Source organism: Orycteropus afer, unplaced genomic scaffold (genome assembly GCF_000298275.1).
Source record: "Orycteropus afer afer isolate SDZICR_OR568_19922 unplaced genomic scaffold, OryAfe1.0 scaffold00229, whole genome shotgun sequence".
Taxonomy (NCBI): domain Eukaryota; kingdom Metazoa; phylum Chordata; class Mammalia; order Tubulidentata; family Orycteropodidae; genus Orycteropus; species Orycteropus afer.
Window position 1 is genome coordinate 4,476,914 of NW_006921816.1, and position 20,433 is coordinate 4,497,346.

The following is a 20,433-nucleotide window of genomic DNA, read 5'->3' on the forward strand; positions in this document are numbered from 1 at the left end:
GTTCCCATAGTTATCAATACATAACAATGATTTTTAAAATGCTTACATCAGTGCTAAAAATTATGTCAACGCTAACCTTTTTGTCACCTGTGGGACATACAATGTCACCTACATTTTCAGCCTCTGGGTTTAGTGGGAAACAGCAATCCCACTTTTAGTGTATGCTGCCATCTGGTGGGGAGTCTGTATAACTGCATGAATCTGAAGAAGTGGGCATCATCCTACCAACACCAGGACCAGAGACCCCTTGGGATATATGTGCCCTAGTAATTGTATAAAAATCCATATATCCTCAATTATTTTTTTCATTTCTTTCAAAATGCCTTTCATTATGAAAACACATGGTTTCAACAAAAAGTCAAAGCAGAAAATAGTTCAGTATTGAAAGGGTTAAGACAGGGCTGAGACCACATAGAAATAAACCTTTGCCATAAAATGAGATTCAACTCTGGAGAAAAGTGTGGTTTTCAGAATGTTATAGAAAGAGGCAGAGATTCTACTCAGGAATGCCTGGCTATTGATTTTTCTCTCTTTCCAGGATAAGGATTTGACCTGGTTGATTCTGAATATGGCTCTGGAACTAAGATGGTACCAGATTTTTATTAGTTCATGGAAGGTACTCCCGAATGGTGAAACAAACTCCTAGAGTAAAAGAACTGTGGTGCAGTATGGAGTGAGCTTCTTACAGTGTAGATGATATCTCTAGGAGCTGAGTACTATGACTAGAACTCAGAGGAATAAGCAAGCTGGCCCCAGATAGGCTGGATCTGATTTCACCTGTTCACATCATGACTTCCAATACGACTCTTACCTTATTTCAATACACTAGGAATTTAATCCTACCTTACAGTGGCTTCTTGTGCCCAAACCATAAATTACCTGAAGTCCTTGCCTACTTTTTGACTGGAAAATTTTGAAGATATTGAGATGCCAAGTATTTAAGACTGAAATACTTTTCATAAGCAATTCTATCAAGTTGACTAACATAAAAGTCCAAGACATCATAATACATTTTTACTATCAAAAAAGTTTCAGTTTATTGCATCTCAGAATTTAAGGAAACAATGTTTTTCTTGTCTATATTCTGAAGCCTATTCTCTTTTTCTATCATAACTAACTTTAATATTGAATTTTTCCTGGCTGTCATTATAATCTCTGATCTTGATTTCTAAATCAGTTTGGCTGCCATTTAGATGTAATAATTAGATTTAATACATTTTCTTTATTTTACTGGGGCTCAATAGCTTTTACTAGACCTAGGCTATGCAGCTCTGGTGTGTATGTTTATATTTCCATATATCTATATCCATATATTCATCTACCCATCCACTCACACACCTCATCTAACAACTCATCTGAACCACAGACAATGGGTACTACATAGAAACCTACTGTAATTTACTCTAGATTCCTTTAAAATACTGGGGTTGTCAAGAGAGAGAGGATTTAGCTCTTTAAATCAAAGTTTTAAAATGCATCTTCCCAAAGGCTCGTTTCAGCAAACTCAATTGTGTAAATCAGTTCCTGCCTGCCACCGTCCTTTCTTGATACTGAGAGATTTTACTCTGGTGGTGCAGTAGTTAAAAGTGTTTATCTGCTAACTGAAAGGCTAACAGTTTGAATCCACTAGCCGCTCCACTGGCAGTCTGTTTCTGTAAAGGTTTACACCCTTGGAAATCCCCTGGGGCAGTACTACTCTGTCCTACAGGGCCACTTTGAATCAGAATCAACTGGATGTCAGCGAGTAGAAAGCTTAAAGGAGCTCTGGTAGTGCAACAACCAAGTGCTTGGCTGCTAATAAAGAATTGTTAGTTTGAACTTAGCAGCTCCATGGGAGAAAGAGCTGGTGATCTGCTCCTGTAAGGATTAAAGGCTACAAAACCATAAGAGGTCACTATGAGTGAAAATAGACTAGATGGCACCCAACAACAAGAGATTGCTTAAAATCCACTTCCTCAGTTAAATTTTTCTTGTCATGGGCTAATTTCCATTCTCATTTTAATATCATCCTTTTCTTCTTTACAGATATATTAAAATAATTACTGGTAGAATTATTTATTTAAAGTCTATCACACTACCAGGTTATACATTCCACTAAGTTAAGAGACCAAGTTTGTCTTATATTTGGTATTTCCAGCACCTAACCTGGGGCTTGGTATATAAGTTCTTAATAAATATTTGTTATACGGGTGAGTGGATAAAATTGAAGTCACTTTTACAAGTGGAAAATTATTATTATTTTTTAAATAGAGTCTACATTCCTATCATTGCATTTTTTTGTCTATTTGGATAATTAGCTTTCCCCTTAAAGCTACAGTTACACAAGAGAAAAATAATTCAAATGTGCAAAATGCTCTGCAAATGATTAACCCAATTTGGAAATAGTATCAGCATACTTTACAGCAGTAATTTAAAGTGAGATAAAGCTCTGTGGGTCAACACTTAAAAGGTACTATTGGGCACTAGTTTGCTATGAATTTCCACAAGGAAAAAAAAAAACCATCAAAGCATTGCTGACTGCCTACCATGTACAAAGCATGCTACTTGCTTTTATGATGTGTCCCAAAATGCCAGTTTCAAACTAAGTATAATCTAATAGGAATGCATGAAAAAGTTAACTAGAAACAAAAGATGCAAATAATAACTTCAAGGGTAAATGATAAGCTTTGCAGGTATTCAGAGAAAGACCATCAACAAAAATCTTCATGGAAAAATAGACTGGAGTGGGTCAGGTCTATATAAATGGGCAAAGAAGAGTTAGACAAGTATTGTAGATAAAAAGAAGAATGTTTTTAGACAAGTAGTGTAGATAGAAAGAAGAGTGTTTTTAAAATTATTTTATATCATTTTTTATTTTTTTATTAAGCCCAGTGAAAGGACTTCCAAAGATGCAGAGAAATAGTTGAAAGTTATTCAGAGCAATGAATAGAATAACTTGCTTAAAGTAAAAGGTTCACCAGAGAGAAGTACAGAAGTAGGTCATACTGGTAGGTTGAACCATATAATGAAATCGTAAGTTAGGACTATTTTCCTGCCAGCTCTGTGAGTCTTGTGCTGATATGTGGCAAAATAATAACATAAAATATTCAGTGCTGGTAATACCTTAATGTTGCACAGTATTTTGTTTCAAAGAAATTTCATTTATTATTCACAAAATATTTTTTTTTTCTTTTTCACTTTACAGAGATGTCACTGCATATTCAATAAATTTAAATGACTTAGTTGTTTATGGCAGCTATGATTCAAACCTATGTCTTTTGCTCTGACGATCTACAGGGGTAGGCAGTAGTTATCAGAAGAAGGAAACAGAAAGAGTTAGAAGACCAGTGTAGCGCAGAATGGAAAGGATAAGAACCGAATGAATTAATATGGTTATACCAAATCGGGAGCCTTGTAAGATTGTTAAGAGATCTAGTCCTTGTAACTATAGTGGCTAAAGGCACTTGACTGCTAACCAGAAGGCTGGCGGTTCAAATACACCAGCCACTCCTCAGAAGGAAGATGGGGCAATCTACTTCTGTAGTGATACTGCCTCGGAAACCCAAGGAGGGGTCACTATGAGTCGAGTCCGACTCGATGGCACATAACAACAACAAATCAACTGTAGACCAATATGAACTATTAACCAGAACTCTTGAACATTTAACATGTATATGATCACAACTACCACTGGTCTTAAGATGGCTAAAAAAAAATACATTTTTAAACATTTTTAAAATGTAGTCATAGAGGTATTATTATTGCCTTAATTTGCAGGAGTTTTAAAAATCAAATCATTGTGTAATTAGTAGGTGATAATTTCAGGGCTCCTTTAAGGTCATCTTGGTCTAAGCATCAATTAGTTAACTTGGAATCCAAAATTTTTCACTCATGTTTCCACTGATTATGTTTTGAAGGTACCTGCAAGCAATTTTTTACTGCACTGCTTTTAAAATTCTAGTTAACATTTATTTTATTCAAATACAGTAACCGTCACTTCAGAAATGAATAACTGACTCTCACTCCCACATACTATACACAGTGTTAGCATAATAGCTTTAAAGTGCTTCAGATATTTTACACAAAAGTCTTTTGAAAGTATGTTCAAATGGAAGAATATATCTTTCTCTCTTCTTTCTTAGCAGTTTATCTCTTTCTGTCAGGAGAATTCTTTCTTTTATGAAAAGGTTCCCAAACTGAAATACCATTCTTGAGAGATTGTGATCTACCCCAAAGTCAAAGTCAAAAGAACACAGTAAAAGAGCTACAAAATCACAAACACAGCAATGCACTGATGCCTTTTTTTTTTTCAAGTTCCTAGCTGTGAAATCAGGAGCTCTGGTAGCGTACTGCCTAAGGCACTTGAGTGCTAACCAGAAGGCTGGTGGTTCAAACCCACCAGCCACTCCTCGGAAGGAAGATGGGGCAATCTATTTCTGTAGTGATTGTTGTTGTTGTTGTTATGTGCCGTTGGAAACCGAAGGAGGGGTCGCTATGAGTTGGGTCCAACCCGATAGCACTTAACAACAACAACAACAAGCTGTGAAATCAGAACTATAGACAAAGGACCAATACACACTTTATACAGAGAAACACCTCTTGGTCTCAAACATAACTACATTACCCAAGAACAACCACCTTATGATGGAAGGAAAGAAAAATCTACCTGTGTTTTTAATGGCATAAAAGCCCAATTCTATCTGTTTTTACTGTTACAGTTTTAATTGTTAAAAAAAATTACACATCTAGTACATACTGCTTGGAAATTGTTCTCTAACCGGAAAATGACTTTGTTTAATAATAAAATTAAAAATGACATAAAATAAAAATATAAATATTTGTATTTTATATACTTTTGATGAACTATAGGATCATGGTAACCAAACAAATCAAACTCACTGCCATCTAGTCAATTTCAAATCATAGCAACCCTCATTGGGTTTCAGAGGCTGGAAATCTTTATGGAAGTAGATCACCCCATCTTCCTTCCATGGAGGGGCTGGTGGGTTTGAACTGCCGACTTTCTGGTTAGCAGCCAAGTGTTTTATCCACTATGTCACCAGAGCTCCTTACAGGATCATGGTAGAGAACATGCAATGTGACCTATTGAGTTCTTACATCCCTTTGAGGTACCTCAGGGGTCCTCTCTGGTGCAAGATGAGAATTCTCATCCATTCAAAGGGTTAACTTACATTGGTTCAATACCAAGGGCTTCAACATTCAGATTTTGTTAGGGGGAAAAAAAGTATGTGCTGTTCAAAAATAAACAAAGGTTTCAGAAATGTTGGCCTCTTTCTAATAAAATTTTAACCATTCTTTAAAATTCCAGATAGTATTTTATCTCATTAAAATGGTCTTCTCTGATTACTCCAGAAAATCACCTCCTGTCAAATAAATACGCTTAGCATTTGACTCTCTTAATGCCATCAGTTGCCATCACGTTGCCTCTGACTCATAATAATCCCAGGTGTGCCACAGTAGAAATAAGCACCAAAGCATTTTCAGTGGCTTATTGCTTGGAAGCAGAGCACCACAACCTTCTTCCAAGGCACCGCTGTATAGATTCACACTTCCAACCTTTTGATTAGTAGCTATGTGTGTTACCTGCTGTCAACTGCTGACTCTTTTAGCTTATACTTTATCATATGGTTTCTTACATTTATATAAAATTATCCAAATGTCTCACTTTGTCAATTGCCTTATAACCACTTTTATCCAGAGAACACGTGTTATTTTATCTTGTGTTCTTCTTTCCTCACACTGCTAAGAGGAGCACTTATTTTTTAGGGACTGTCCTTTGTCCCTGCCATCTATGGCTGCAGTAGAAACTGCACTGCAACTACTGATAATCATGTTCCATGGCCCCAAGTGAGGGTTCATTACAGTGAAGATGGCAATGTAAGAGAGAGACTGTGCGGCTAGAGTGAACTCCAGCCAGCAAGTGTTAATATCTGAGCCATGGTGGGGCTGGGGGTAAGTGATGGACATGTATAGAACAGAGCAAGTATATCTGAGCAGAGGCAAGGATCAGGATGAGATGGCAGCACTGTGATTATACATCATTTGCCTTTTGGAGCAGGATCCCTGATGGAACTAAGATACAGGGTTTAAGAGCTAAAGGGAATACTCAGTAGGTGATCAGGGCACAGACACAGGAGATGAAGTTCCATTTCCTACAGGGAAAGTGGAATATACTAGGGACATGAAGACAACAGCCTACTCATGGGGACACTCAATAGGGGGTTGGGAATAAAGGTAGTCAAGACACACTTCACTGGACACTCAGCCTAGGACAGGAAAATACCTGTCATCCCTTATCATACGAGTGTTTTTTAATTCCAGGAATTTTCAGATTGGCTCAGAAACTAGACTGACTTTTTCTGTTCCTGCTGGGCTGTAATAGGTCTCACATGAAGTTTGACTGCTTTTCCTTTTTTTGTCTCCAGTTCTTTCAATCTGCAGAAACCACACTCAAACATGTTGCCAACTATAGTTAATGATTTTAATCCACACATTCACATTTAATTGCCCATTCTGCCAGACCTATAACATTTTAAATCATGGCTGAGTAAAGAGATTTCCTTAATGAAAGAAAATAAGGTGTCCCTTGCTCTTCCTCTTTTCCCTATAGCCAGTAAATGATGCCCTTGGTTTCCTTGTCTCTTCAGGCACACAGGTATGGTGGGTCAAAAAGCATTGGGCACTGAACTAGAAATATGAGTTTGATCCCAGTTTATTACTTCCAAATTGAATGATCTTGGGCAAGGCGGCTAACCACAGAGACTTAGTTTCTGCATATTAAAGAAGGGGGAGGGGGTAATGATATTTACATTGATGTTTATTTTACTTTTATTTCTATTAAGAGAAAGGAACATGTACTTGCCTGGCACAGGACTGAACTCATAGTAGGTACTCAATAAATACATTTTAATTTCCAGTTATAGCTTATTTTTATTTTCCTTGATATTTTACATGCACAATCACACTATTCTTATTTTCTTTATTTAAATTTGCAATTTTTTAATGAGTGTGAATTTGGGTTACTTCAATTATCCTATCATTTAAAGCTACATACATGAAATTATCAGCTGTCAATCCTTACTGCACATTAGAATTGGCTGGAGAGCTTTGAAAAAAATAATAGTGCCAGGCCCCACCTCTGAACAATTAAATTTGTATCTTTGAGAAAAATCACAAAACTTTTATCAAACAATACTGAATAAGTAAAACCAAAATAAAATAAAAGAGCTTAAGAGATACTGCACATATTGTACAAAAGAATGCAAGAAGGATTAAAAACAAAACCAAAAAGCACTTACCTTTGTTATTGTATACATCTAAGTAATTTGGTGCTGAAAAAATTGTAATTAGAGAAGGGAAGCCTGTTGTTTGGCTTTTCCTGTACATGCGATACCTAAAAATAATAAATGTAAGTTAAAACAAGGCTGGTGAGGAAAAACAGTGATGCTAAATTATAGATTTAGAAATAGAAAACTATAAGTTAAATGATATAATTCAAACAAGACCCAATTATATAACATTAAACAAAATTTTCTCTCTACAGTCTGTTATACCCAGACATCAATCCATTTCAGAGGTGAAACTGAAAATACACAATCATATGGACAATTTCCACATGTCTTTTCAAAGTGTAGCAAACCCAAGAGGAGGTTGGAATTTAGTGGGAAAGCATAATTCATTTCCATGTGTTCAGTGAAGAGGACAGAGGCTAATGAATGCATAGAGATACCCTTCATCAACTGTGTTTTTCAGAAGACAGCCAATATTTTTGACATAAAAAAAAGACCAACTGAGTAAAGTAATACATGGAGTCTTGCCACTAATAACCTAACCAATTACTCTATAAATCCACAATGGTCTGTAAAGGTCATATATAAACATTTTGCTTGGAGTAAGTAATTGCTTTTCAAAGAATGTCTGGTTAAATCTATGAGTTTTACAAATTGGAACAGTTTCTATTTTAGAATTTTATTTATTACCCATCCCTGCTGCTGTCTGCAGGTCAAAGATTATTGTCTCAGCAGGGTAATATTTAATCAATCAGTAATGAAACAGAAAATTCATAAGAACTTTGTAGAAAAAACAGTCTAGTTGGGTAGCTTTATAAGGTACAATGCAACATTTGCATTCTCAAATAATCAAAAGGTACAGCAAACGGTAACTCTTTCCCAAGGTATCTTATGACTTCTATATAACAGATTTTAGGAATATCAGTTTAAAGACACTCCTATAAAGCACAAAACAAAATTTTCTCATCACTTGGGTATTTTCTGTCAGTTATTTCTGATACACTCATCACTCCTTATCTAGCTGGGCTCTAAAGGCATAATAAACAAAATAAAACAAAAATGCCTGCTGCCAATTCATGGTGACCCATGTGTTACAGAGCAGGATTTACTTGGCTGTAATCTTTATGGAAGCAAATTGCTAGGCTTTTCTTCCATGGCAGCACTAGGCAGAGCACTAGGTAGGCTTGAACTGATGACCTTTAGGTTAGTAGCTGAGAGCATTTGTGACACTCAGGGGACTTTCTAAAGGTATCCAAAAAAAGCCAAACTCACTGCCGTTGAGTCAGATCCAACTCATAGAGAACCTTTCTTGGGTTTCTGAGGTGGTATCACTATGGAAGTAGATTGCCCAACCTTCCTTCTGAGGAGCGGCTGGTGGGTTTGCACCGCCAGCCTTATGGTTAGCAGTCAAATGCCTTAGGGACTATACCACCAGAGCTCCACCTTAAAATTTATAATTTTAACAATATTTTGACTCCTCTTTTTCTGGGACTACTGAGACATACTACTCTTTCCTAAGAAGAAAATACCCCTTAAAAGTCATTTTTAAATGTTCTAGAAATATTTATCCTCCTTATAGGAATGAAGGAGCTCTGGTGGCATAGTGCCTAGGCATGTGACTGCTAACCAGAAGGCTGGTGGTTCAAACCCACTAGCCACTCCTCGGAAGGAAGATTGGGCAATCTATTTCCATAGAGATACTGCCTCAGAAACCCAAGGAGGGGTCGCTGTGAGTCGGATCCAACTTGACAGCAGTGCGTTTGTTTTTCTTTATTTTTTATAGGAATGAAGTTTGTTGAAAAAGAAAAAATGGAGAAATGTAGTAACTCTCAATTCTAATACTTTGACTTTACAGTGAGGCTATGCCTATGTGACAATAAATAAAGATAAAGAAATTAGACAGCATTAATTTCAATTTTCCAAATGAATCAATGAACTGCCCATTTAAGCAAAACATACCTGTTGACTTAAAATGATACACTTTTTTTTTCCCCCAAATAAGCAGATGAGTTCAGTTATGTAGGGAGATTAAGAAAAACCTGCCCAAAATGCTCAGTCTGCCAAAAAACACGGTGTTAACCACTGGCCAGGAAAACAAGAAAAATAATCTGAGGAACTGATTGGTTGGGTGTATCAAAAGGTTACCTCAAAAATTAGCTACAATAGTATTATGAACAGTTTGGATCAATTCATACTGGTTGACTGATTGCTTGAAATAAGATGATTTTAAAGGGAACTTAGGTTCTGCCTTGATTCAGGAGCCTCATAGACATGGACCTACTTCAGAACCCAGGCATCTACATTCACAGTTTCACTGAATTAAAAAAAAAAGGAGTACTCCTACTTTTCAAAAAATCCAGAATATGAAGGGATGAGTTTCATCATTTGAAAGCAAAGCTACTGGGAGAGGGTATGTTAGACTCCAAATCCCTAACATGGATTTAATGTACCATTAGAGTTAATATCTGAGTTTTCTTATGTAAACCCTTAAAATTTTTTGCTATTTAAAAAAATTCCCAGACAACACAAGATCAATTTTATGTTCATATTTGTTAGTTGTTGTTGTTATTTGCTGTCGAGTCGGCCCTGACTCATAGCAACCCCTCCTTGGGTTTCCGAGGCAGTATCACTACGGAAGTAGGATTGCCCAACCTTCCTTCCAAGGAGTGGCTGGTGGGTTTGAACCGCAGCCTTCTGGTTAGCAGTCAAGTGCCTTAGGCACTATGCTACCAGAGCTCCCATTTGTTAGTTGTTGTTTGTTGTTGTTATGTGCCGTCGAGTCGACCCCAACTCATAGTGACCTCTCCTTGGGTTTCTGAGGCAGAATCACTACGGAAGTAGGATTGCCCAGCCTTCCAGATTTTTACTCCCTATGTAAATGTCTCTGTTTTTTTTCCCCCTTAAGTTTAGAGGGATCTGGAATGATATTCTTAAAAGTGAGAGTATAAAATGCAATCGCCATTAAATATTTATGTGTAATTCCCATTGGCATTGCCAACCAGACTGAAAAGTAGCTGGTAATTTACTCACTTATGGGACAGTGGTGAAAGCAGGAACTGAGGGAAGAGGAAATGCCTTATAGTGCTTAGGGAAACCAGCTGAAAATATAATTGTTCATGCAGAAGAACTTTAAAGGGATGTTACAAAACAACTACAGATACTCACTCTCCAGGATTCTGCCATACCCCTTCATCAAAAGAGAGTTTTAAGGTATAATTCCTTCTGGGACAGTCTAACAAAAGAAAACCTCCACAACCTAAGCAAAATGAACAGTGCTGACAAAGGACAATGCATGGCTTACACAAACCCACAAAACTGCTCACCCTGCATCTTGGGCTTCATGGGCTCGAAGTATAGATAACAAGTTATTGTGCTGTAAGAATTCACATACAGCCGGGTAACTGCCAGAAACAAACAAACAAAAAAACCACCTGTTATTAAATCATCACGAACACATTTATCTCCAACATTCACGTGTGTGATTTCATCAGGCATAATGAAACCCACATCATTCATGACACAAGCCTCTGGTCTCTAATGACAGGTTTCTCCCTGTGGCAGATAACACACCTACAACTGTACACTTTACATAACAAGAAAGCAGCAGAGGTACATGAATTGGAAAAAACAAACAAACCAAAACCACGGGTCATTATATAACAAAAGAAGAGAAGTATCCATTCTCAGAGAAAATCAACTTTATCAACTCTTCCTTTAAAAATAAAGTGAACAAAAACAGAGATATAACTTGAGAATGGAATACATCTCCAATTTTCTCAAATATAGAACAATGCGTGTCTAAATACACATGTGTATGGCAGAGATGACAGAGCTAGGCAGTAGAATAGAGTAAGTCTACTGGGAAATGAAGTTACCCCGTTCCTCAATCTTATAAATACATTAAGCTGAATATATCATTTAAAATCTAAACAGAAAGTAGAAAAATTTACCAAGTTTTAAAAACGTGGACTTTAAATAAGATCAATGTAACTTTATCTTAAGATATTCTTTATCCTGACTTCATAAAATATCAAATGCAATATCAAAATAATTTTGTCTTTTAAGCAAATCACAAACCCAAAGATAAGCACTGCATATAAATGAGCTCAAACTAAGCTTATAAAGAACCATTATGGTCATTCTATCTCCTCACTAAGTGTTTTTAATGAGATGAATTTAAGTTATAAAAATGAATAAATTTTTGACAGTTCAAATCAAAGAACGATAAACAAATACTAATCATAATATAAACAAACCTATTTTTTAAGCCATTTACTTTTATTTCTTGTGACTTTACAATGCTTCTTTATGAAAGACAGTTTATTGTCTTCTTGCTACCAGTGTCAGACAAAGGTTGTTTGTCTAGTATTGTACCTTTGTCACCCTTGTACCTTTTTCACCCAAAAGAGCTTGGCTGATCTTTTTATTTTTTCCTATTTAGAAAAACTTACACCAGTTGTATGAAAGCATACCTTTCATATATTTTCTTCAAGTTAAGTTTGATATCCTTATGTATTTAACTTTTTCACCATTAAAACACCTACCTGATTTTTAATAGAAATGTAAAGAAAATAAAATTAAACTGGCAGCAGTTTGCTAGGTTAATAGCAAATTAAGCAATGAATACTTGCTTTATTACCTAAAGAAAAGTCATTTTGAAGAAAACATTAAATATTTAAGAGCATACGTAATGAAATCTTCTTATATTTCTAAAGGATGACTAGTATTTTTCTAAATAAATTTAGAAATATTTAAATATCAGCTGGATTCCCATTACTGGTGAACTATCTCCTTAGGATATATTAAAATCTTTGTTACAATTAGGCAAAAAATATAACTTCTAAAACACTTTTATGTTTTTTAATAGAAATAATAATAAAGCATAGTGTATTCAAACAGAAAAGCATTTTGAAAATATATATGCAGAACACTCAGAAAATCAGAGTTCTAACACACAATAACACTATACAAAACCTACAGCTGTTAAATTGATTCTGACTCATAGCAACCCTATTGGAGAAAGTAGAACTGCTCCATAGGGTTTCTAAGACTGGAAATATTTACTGAAACAGACTGCCTCATCTTTCTCCAGTGGGACAGCTGGTAGGTTTGAACCACTGATCTTTTCAGTTAGCAGACGAATGTTTTAGCCACTGTAGCATCAAAGCTCCTTTAACACTATATAGAAAGTTGGAACATTATTTATTCCCTCCTCATTTAATGAAAGGCCCATTGGTGACTTGTTCCATTTGGTGGAAGCACTGCATTAGGCACAGAGTAGATGTAGTGAGGGAAGTGATGTGGGCTAGGTGGGGGTGGTGTAACACATGCAAAGCCTGGTGCCTATACTAAGGGTAATTACAGTCCAGTTAGGAAGGTGGAGCATCTTAAAATAAACAAACAAAAACTCCCAAAAAACCTAAAGAATGAAAATATTAACAATAAAATAATACAAGTTTCATTTACTGTAAAGCAAGAAGAGAAGATTTTGGGGTTAGATTAATCAGAGAAACCTTGAAAAACACCTATCTTGAGCTAGATCTTAAAGGAAATGATGCATGAGGAACAAAAATAAGAAAAAGTTAGAATTCCATGCATGTGAAAGGGAGAGAGACAGGAAAAAGATTGAGCATGAACAAAGGTAAAGAATATAGGGGAAAAAAAATAAGAAATGTAGAAAAACTGAGCTGGCATTTGAGCAAATACTTCCTTTTAGACTCATTCTGTTTATTCTCTTATATCTGTCTCTTGCTGTATTAAACTATATTTAAAATTTGAATTATACCTAGATTTAAGACTCAAACCATGGAATAGTCAGTAGGCATCATTAAAACACTTTTTCATGTTTTTATATCTATACACATGCTTTCCCTACATATTTTTCCTTCTGTAAAGCCCTATTCTGGCAAGCCTTAGCTAAATTATTGCCTGTGACCTCTTCCCTTCAAGCCTACCTCATCCACAGGTGTACAAAGTTGTTGCGGCCATTATATTCCCATACCATATGTGTCTATCATATCACTTATTTGATTTGTCAGCTTACTGGAGCTCAAGCACTGTTGCTGGAGTAGCCTCAACAGGAAAAAACAAGTAGGTAAAAAAAAAAAAAATGCTAAGGTTTTCTTTCCTTCTTTGTTGTTTAAAGGCACCAGGAAGATGCCCCACCCACCCACCCTTGATGCCTTCACACTCTCCCAGCCCTAGTCACAGGGAGGATCCTGCCCAACTGTTCAACTCCTCCTCTGCTTCCTGGGGCTTGCATACCAGGAACACTCAAACAGGACAATGGGTACTTAGCCCAGTGATGCCTTGGAGTCTCCCAGATGCTGGTAGACCTATCTTTTCCTAAGATTTGGCTATATTTCATTTCTTGCACCAGTCTTCTCCAACTAATTTGTCTTTACCCACTAAGGATCAAGTCCTGAAAAGTCAACTCTCCCTGCCAAACATTCTCCAGAACTTAAATCCAAACTTGTACCTTCTGTCTCAGTAGTAGCACCTAATTTTAAGGCAAACTTTCTATTGATATATAGCATCTGTACAGAAAAGTGCACAAACCAGAAGATCACAACATGATGAACTTTTACAAAGCAACATTCCAGAAACTCACATGAAGAAAAATAAAGAGAACATAACCTGAACCCCATAAATTCCTTATATACCCCCATAGTCATCATGATGTTCTCATTAAGGACAACTACCATCTCGACCTTTAACATGATAGATTTGCTTTCTCCGATGTTATTTAAATGGAATCATATAGTATGTGTTCTTTATCACCTGGCTTCTTTCACTCATTATTATGCCTGTGAGGTCATCCATGTTGTTGCAGTTAGCACATTCTCACGTAATGTATTTAATTATAAAAAATACAGCAATTTATTATTTATTCTACTAAATGTAATTTTTTTTGTTGTTGCATTAATTGCCTGCTATGAATGCTGTTGCTATGAACAATCTTGTACACGTCTTTTGTTCCATGTATGCACACATTTCTACCAAACAGAAAACTAGGAATGGAACAGCTTGGTTATGTGCATACTCAGCTTTAGTAGATACTAAAGCAGCTAAATTAGAGGTCAAGTGAGATCATTCAGGTGGCCATCGTTCTGGAAATCAAAAGCCTAAAGTGTTATCTCCCCTTGTTGTTGTTAGGTGCTGTCGAGTCATCTCCCCCTACATTTTGATAAACACCACTATCTCTGCCTGCAAGAACCTGCCCTAATGACTTTTCTTGTATATGTTCTACCCATCCTTCAAACTAAGGTCTGATATCTCCAAGAGGAGTAGTAGTTCCTTAACCTCAATCCATCCTGTTTGGGTTGGGCCCCCATTCTGTGTACGTGTATTAGGGTTACTCACCTTGCATTTTATTTGTCTATTTCTGCTTATCTGTCTCTGACACTAGACTCTCATTCCCTTAAGGGTAGAGACTCAGTATCTATAAGATCTAGATAATGTTTGTTAAGTGCTTGAATAAGTGAGTTTGGAGGTAGCTTTGGTTTAGTTTTGTTAAAGATGTTCAGACTTTTAGTACAACAGTTAGACTTTTAGTAACTCTCTAAACGGATATCCATGAGTAGAATAGTATGATACGGGGAGGGAGACTGACAAAATTGGGAGCAGGGAGCTCAGGTGTGATTTTTTCAAGAAACTAGGAAAGAATATCTTGAGCTCAGAATGGGAAAGAGGGAAGATGAATTATATAGATGTTAGTGATACAATAGTGTCACCAAGATACTGTAACTGTAGTGATTTCAATGAAAGAATAAAAAGTCACTGGTTTACATGACATATAGAATGAATTGTGAGCAAAAACAGAAAAACCAGGAGGAATGCCCAATGGGAATTAAGAAAGTGGAAAAAGTAAATAATAAGTTATTTTAGGTGATGTTAATTTAATTTAGGTGACAACAGAAGATCTAGATAAAAAAAATTCTAGCAGACAACTAGAAATTCAAGCTTCAGAAAGAGAAAGCGTTGAAGGGCTTGGGACACAGATTTGGTAATCAAATCAAACTCTTTTCCAGACTTTGAAGTTTACAGTGAAGCTAGGGAAGTGGGTGAGGTTCCTGAGGAAGTGTGATGAAAAAATTTCAAAAGCAGGAGACATAAAAAGAGACATCAGAAGAGGCAGGAACCTGCCTGATAAGTTAGAGAGAATCAGGATGTTAAAACTGGAAACTGAAGGTTTCAAGATGGAAGGGGTTTACAAGATAATTTCTTCACTGCAGCAGAGAAGTTGGACAGCACATGAACAGATGACAGGCTGCTCATTTGTGATCAAGAGACCAACAGTAATTGAAGTGAACTGCAACTTACTGCCTCAAAACCACTTTTCAAAATGACTGTCAAGATACTCCTCAAATCTCAGAGCTTAAAGGAATTTTAGAGCATCTAATTAAACTCACTCATTTTGAAGCAAGGTAAATCCAGAACACAAAGCTTATGTGATTCATGTAAGGCAGAGATACAAACTGACAACTCAAGCACCAATTCAGCCTATGGTTTTGTTTGGTCTACATAGTGTTAAAAAGAAAATGTAACTTTTACCTCATTAATCTCTACAGGCTAACACTTGGCCTGCTTCAAAGATTTCAATTACCTGCTTGTACATTAGAGGCATTTGAGTGTGCAAACTCTGGCTTAAGGTTATAAAGCTCTGGTAAAGCTAGGGCTAACACAGAGTTCTTATGAATTCTTTCCTCTCTGTCACATTCTCTATGCTATATAACTAATGAACACCCTTAACACATTTTTACTAGCACATTTTTCTGTGTAATTTCACATTTTACTTAAATCATGTTCCAGACAACTTGTGAGATGGTGGATAGGTAGCAGAGCAAATTAAGTATGCAAACTATATATAAACACACAACTGGGAAGCATGAATCAAAATAACTGCCCATAACTTAAACTGGTACTTGCCACCAGCTTCTCACAAATTGCATTTTTCATTTGTGCTCACCTAGATACCTTTATCCACTACTATCTCAGAGAATGCTTTTAGACCTTCAAGATGGTACTAAAGACAAAATGATCAGCAAACTGCAGAAGAAGTAAGCTCCTTAGATAAAACAAAACCCAGATTGCTTTACCATTAGTCAGGGTTTGTGAGCTGTAGATTCAGATACTCAGCTACATATATAATCTATGTTTCCCATGGCTAAAGATCATTATCTCTTTAATGAGACTAGTTAAACAATCATTATGTTGATAACAAAATAATATTCTAATTATCCAGTTGATAAACTTTATATCAGACACAAACACATCTGTATCTATAGTCATAAAACAAAAATGCCTTAACTTCACATAAATTCAGTATGGGACTTTATTAAGGACATGATTCATTTGGAAAGACAATTCAGAAATCTAATAGAAGAATGTTATATGATGAACTCAAGAAAGGTTAATACAATATGACTTAATATTAAAATCAAGAGCTTTGGGATTTGCTTAATATTATATTCTTAAGCACAACTCAATAGTACCAAACAGGCAATTTAAATACTCATGGCATAAATATATACTTAACACTAGATCTGAAAAACTGAACACCCTACCTTGATATACTTCAGTAATATCTAATGTTGTACTAAAAGTCTGAACATCTTTAACAAAACTAAATCAAAGGTACCTCCAAACTAACTAATTATTGAAAAGAAACCCTAGGCATTTTAGAAATACTATACTATGCTTCTCTAATTCAGTCAAAACAGATTCATTAGACTTGGTATCTAACTTTCCAAGACATTGAAATGAATTTTAAACTTCTGATAAAGAAGCTTGGAATAAAGCTCTTTATTAATATTGATAATAAACTATTCTTTCAAATATGCTTTACAAATGTACACTTTCTGTTCCTAAACTTTCTTTTCTCAGTCATATCAAAAGATGAGTAAAAAGAATCTTTTTTTTTTTTTAATCATTGATAAAACTAAACACATAGAACAAAAGGTTCTAACCCTGAATAAAGCTCTGATTAATGTTATATAGAAGGATGATATTAGTTTATGCCTATGAAAAGATGTGCAGCTGAAATGCTCCTTGGAAGCAAGAAGGGCCAAACTTCGTCTCACCTACTTTGGTTATGTTGTCAGAAGGGATTATTCCCCGGAGAAGGATATCACGCTTAGTAGAGTGGAGGGTCAGCAAAAAAGGGGAAGGGCCTTCAATGAGATGGACTGACACAGTGGCTGCAATGGTGGGCTCAGGTATAGCAAGGATTGATAAGCTGGCACAGGACCAGACAGTGTTTTGTTCTGTTATACATAGGGTCGCTTTGAGTCAGAGCAGACTCGACAGCACCCAACAACAACATGGACAGAAAATACATGGTTTATGGAAATCTTCTAACCTTGTTATCTGCTTAGATGCCACGATGGACTAGAGCATTAACTTCAGTGAAAATTAGATTTTGTTTTAAATTTTCAAAAATGTATTCTAAAACTTAAAAATTCTCAACATCTTCATAACTTCTTCCTCTTCACTTTGGTAATGTTCATATAACCTCTACATCTAATAATTAATGAACCCAGTAAACCTAAAACTCAAACCAAACCCACTGCCTTCAAGTTGATTCCTACTCACAATGACCCTATAAGACATTGTAGAACTGCCCCATATGTCTTCCAAGGCTGTAAATCTTTATAGAAACAGACTGCCTCATCTTTCTCCACAGAAGGCTGAACTGCAGACCTTCTGGTTCAGTTATAAGTCAAGTTCTTAAGCACTGTGGGCTAAAATTAAGGAAAGGATGTTGGGAAAATCATGAAGACATTTTGAAACATGATTTTGTTGTAGATTTCTTTGTGAAGTACTTTGGGATTTTATAAAATGTAAAAAAAAAAAAAAAAAAAAAACCATACACTTGCAAATATAAAAAATTTTCAACTTAGCTTTTCTTGGCACAAAAAATAAATTCATCACGGCACCTATATATTGAGTAGCTGCTCATTTTACTTTATCCAGGAAGCTTGATAAACTTAATTGTTAAAAAAAAAAAAAAAAACAGAATTCAATTTACCAATGTAAAGTTCTTTTTCTGCTTTAAACTATGAAAACCGGCAAAAATTTTCAACATGATTATACAATTGAGTGAAAATCAAGATAAGCTTTGATTTTTTTTCTACAATCCTAGAAGTGGAATAAATTTTCTTCAAAATCCTACTATCTTCTTCAACTTCTGCTCTACCTTCATTCCATACTACCATTCTACTACCTCTTTCCTGCATTTCTGGATGTTCCAATATTTATATTTTCATTTTAAAAATGCTAAGAACCCATTTGAACCAGGCTTTCAAAGTTAACCTCCCATTTATACTTGTTTCCTAGGAAAGTCATAAATGAATCAAACACATGGCACAAATTACAGCAGTTATAAACTCGACGCATTCCAGAAGGCAAGTTCTCCAGCCTCACCTGTAGAAGTATGAACACCCCCTGACTGTGTTGTGAGTGAAATGTTCCTGAGTCTTCTCATTTCCAAAATCCTCCAGGGGGTCTGACCATAGGATATCACACATAGGTCCATAAGCAGGTGGTTCTTTGAATCGGTCTAACTAAGAAAAATAGAAGACAGAGAGCAAAATACTAATCTTGGGAAACTTGGAATTCAGAAAATAGAAGAAATCAGCATTGTGTAGTACCCATCCTGCTCTGCCCAACCACAAGTCAGAGAACTCACTGCTCCCTACCCGTCTCTTCCTATCTCCTCTCCTTCCTTTCTCCCCATTCTTCTATTCTTCGCCTTTCTCTAATTTTCCTTCATTCTTCATCCTGATGAGCTCATTTATCATCTCCCTCTTGCCTCTTTCTCCCCACCCCATGCCCCTATCCTTGCTTTCTCTACAGATTATTATTGTATTCAAATGTTTCAGTCATTACCAGTTAATGTGACTCTGTTTCACCCCTGGAGAAGGAGCTTCTACTTTATATTTTGGAAGGTTCCTATTACTGCTTATATTAAACTGCAATTTAGAAATCTGGATGGGGAATAATTTATAGTTTTTATGTTTAACAATATGTTATTGGGAAGAGAGACTTTTCATTTTAAGAGTAACCACTTGCTATACCAGAACTGCACATAAAGGCACATAGCATTTTGGTTGAGACTACATTTGAATATTCATTAACTGGGGAATATCTAGGTTTCTAATTAAAGTACTAGCCTATTACAGTTTACCTAATGGGTAAAAAGAAAAAGTAATGGCAAACAAATTAAATCCAACTTTAGCTGGTCATTCTTCACTTCACAGTTCTAAGCTATATAGTTTTGACTGAGGCCCTCTTATAATATCCATTTCCCAGCTATAAACATTTAGCAAAGTCATATTTCATTTCAAAATGGTCCATTTAGAAGGTATGAACAATATAATAACTAGAAATGACATTTCACCAACAATTTTATAACACTGTCCCTGTCCTTTAGTTTATCCTGATTTAACCGTATTTATAGGATCTTTAGTAAAGTCAGCAGATACAGTAAAGCTTCTTGGGGAAAAAAGTGTAAAGCAGCTATGAAACACATTAAGGATTTCAACCCTTGTCCTTTTTCTTTGGGTAAACACAAGCATATTTCCTTAGGTCTTTAAAGGCAGATAAAAGAAAAATCTAGAATATAGTGTCTAACATACATAATTCTCACAAAATAACAAGTTTAATATAAACTAGAAAGAAGCCTTGGTGGTGAACATACACTACTCAATTATTAGTAATACATTATAAACATTAATGTGAATAAATTATCTTACATTCAGAATTTTAACTATTTTTTTTCTGTTTAGGTTATGTTATTTAAAAACAGCGTAAGGAAACACTTACATTGCTTTCTTTCTTTGGGTATTCTGACACCAAGAAAAATATGAAGCATTTTTAAACTCGTTCTTTCTCTAGCTTTTTCTTACAGTGCTACAATTACCTCAGTTATAAACATAACTGAAGGAAAAAAAGATGATTTCTCCTATTACATAAAACTACCCCATAGCCTCTGACAATAATAATAGAAAATGTTAAATTAGGTTAAAAAAATGTCTTTTAAAAAGTCAACTCTTGTGATCAGAATTCCCAGGTGTATAGTAGAGCTGACAAGGGGCAAGGTTATGGTCATTGCTTGGTCACAGCCAGCTACCCAGAGGGACCG

The 20,433-nt window shown here is 35.7% G+C and overlaps 1 protein-coding gene across 1 annotated transcript in view; it reads right to left on the reverse strand.

The window, feature by feature from the left end:
- Window positions 1-20,433, reverse strand: part of PPP3CA (protein phosphatase 3 catalytic subunit alpha) — a gene marked incomplete at its 5' end in the record, with an annotated part of 243,798 nt that overhangs the window by 74,421 nt on the left and 148,944 nt on the right. The window contains 3 exons of the mRNA XM_007948861.2: window positions 7,299-7,393; window positions 10,613-10,690; window positions 18,714-18,853. Of these exons, the coding sequence (XP_007947052.2) occupies window positions 7,299-7,393; window positions 10,613-10,690; window positions 18,714-18,853 (313 nt within the window). The remainder of the gene's footprint in view (window positions 1-7,298; window positions 7,394-10,612; window positions 10,691-18,713; window positions 18,854-20,433) is intronic.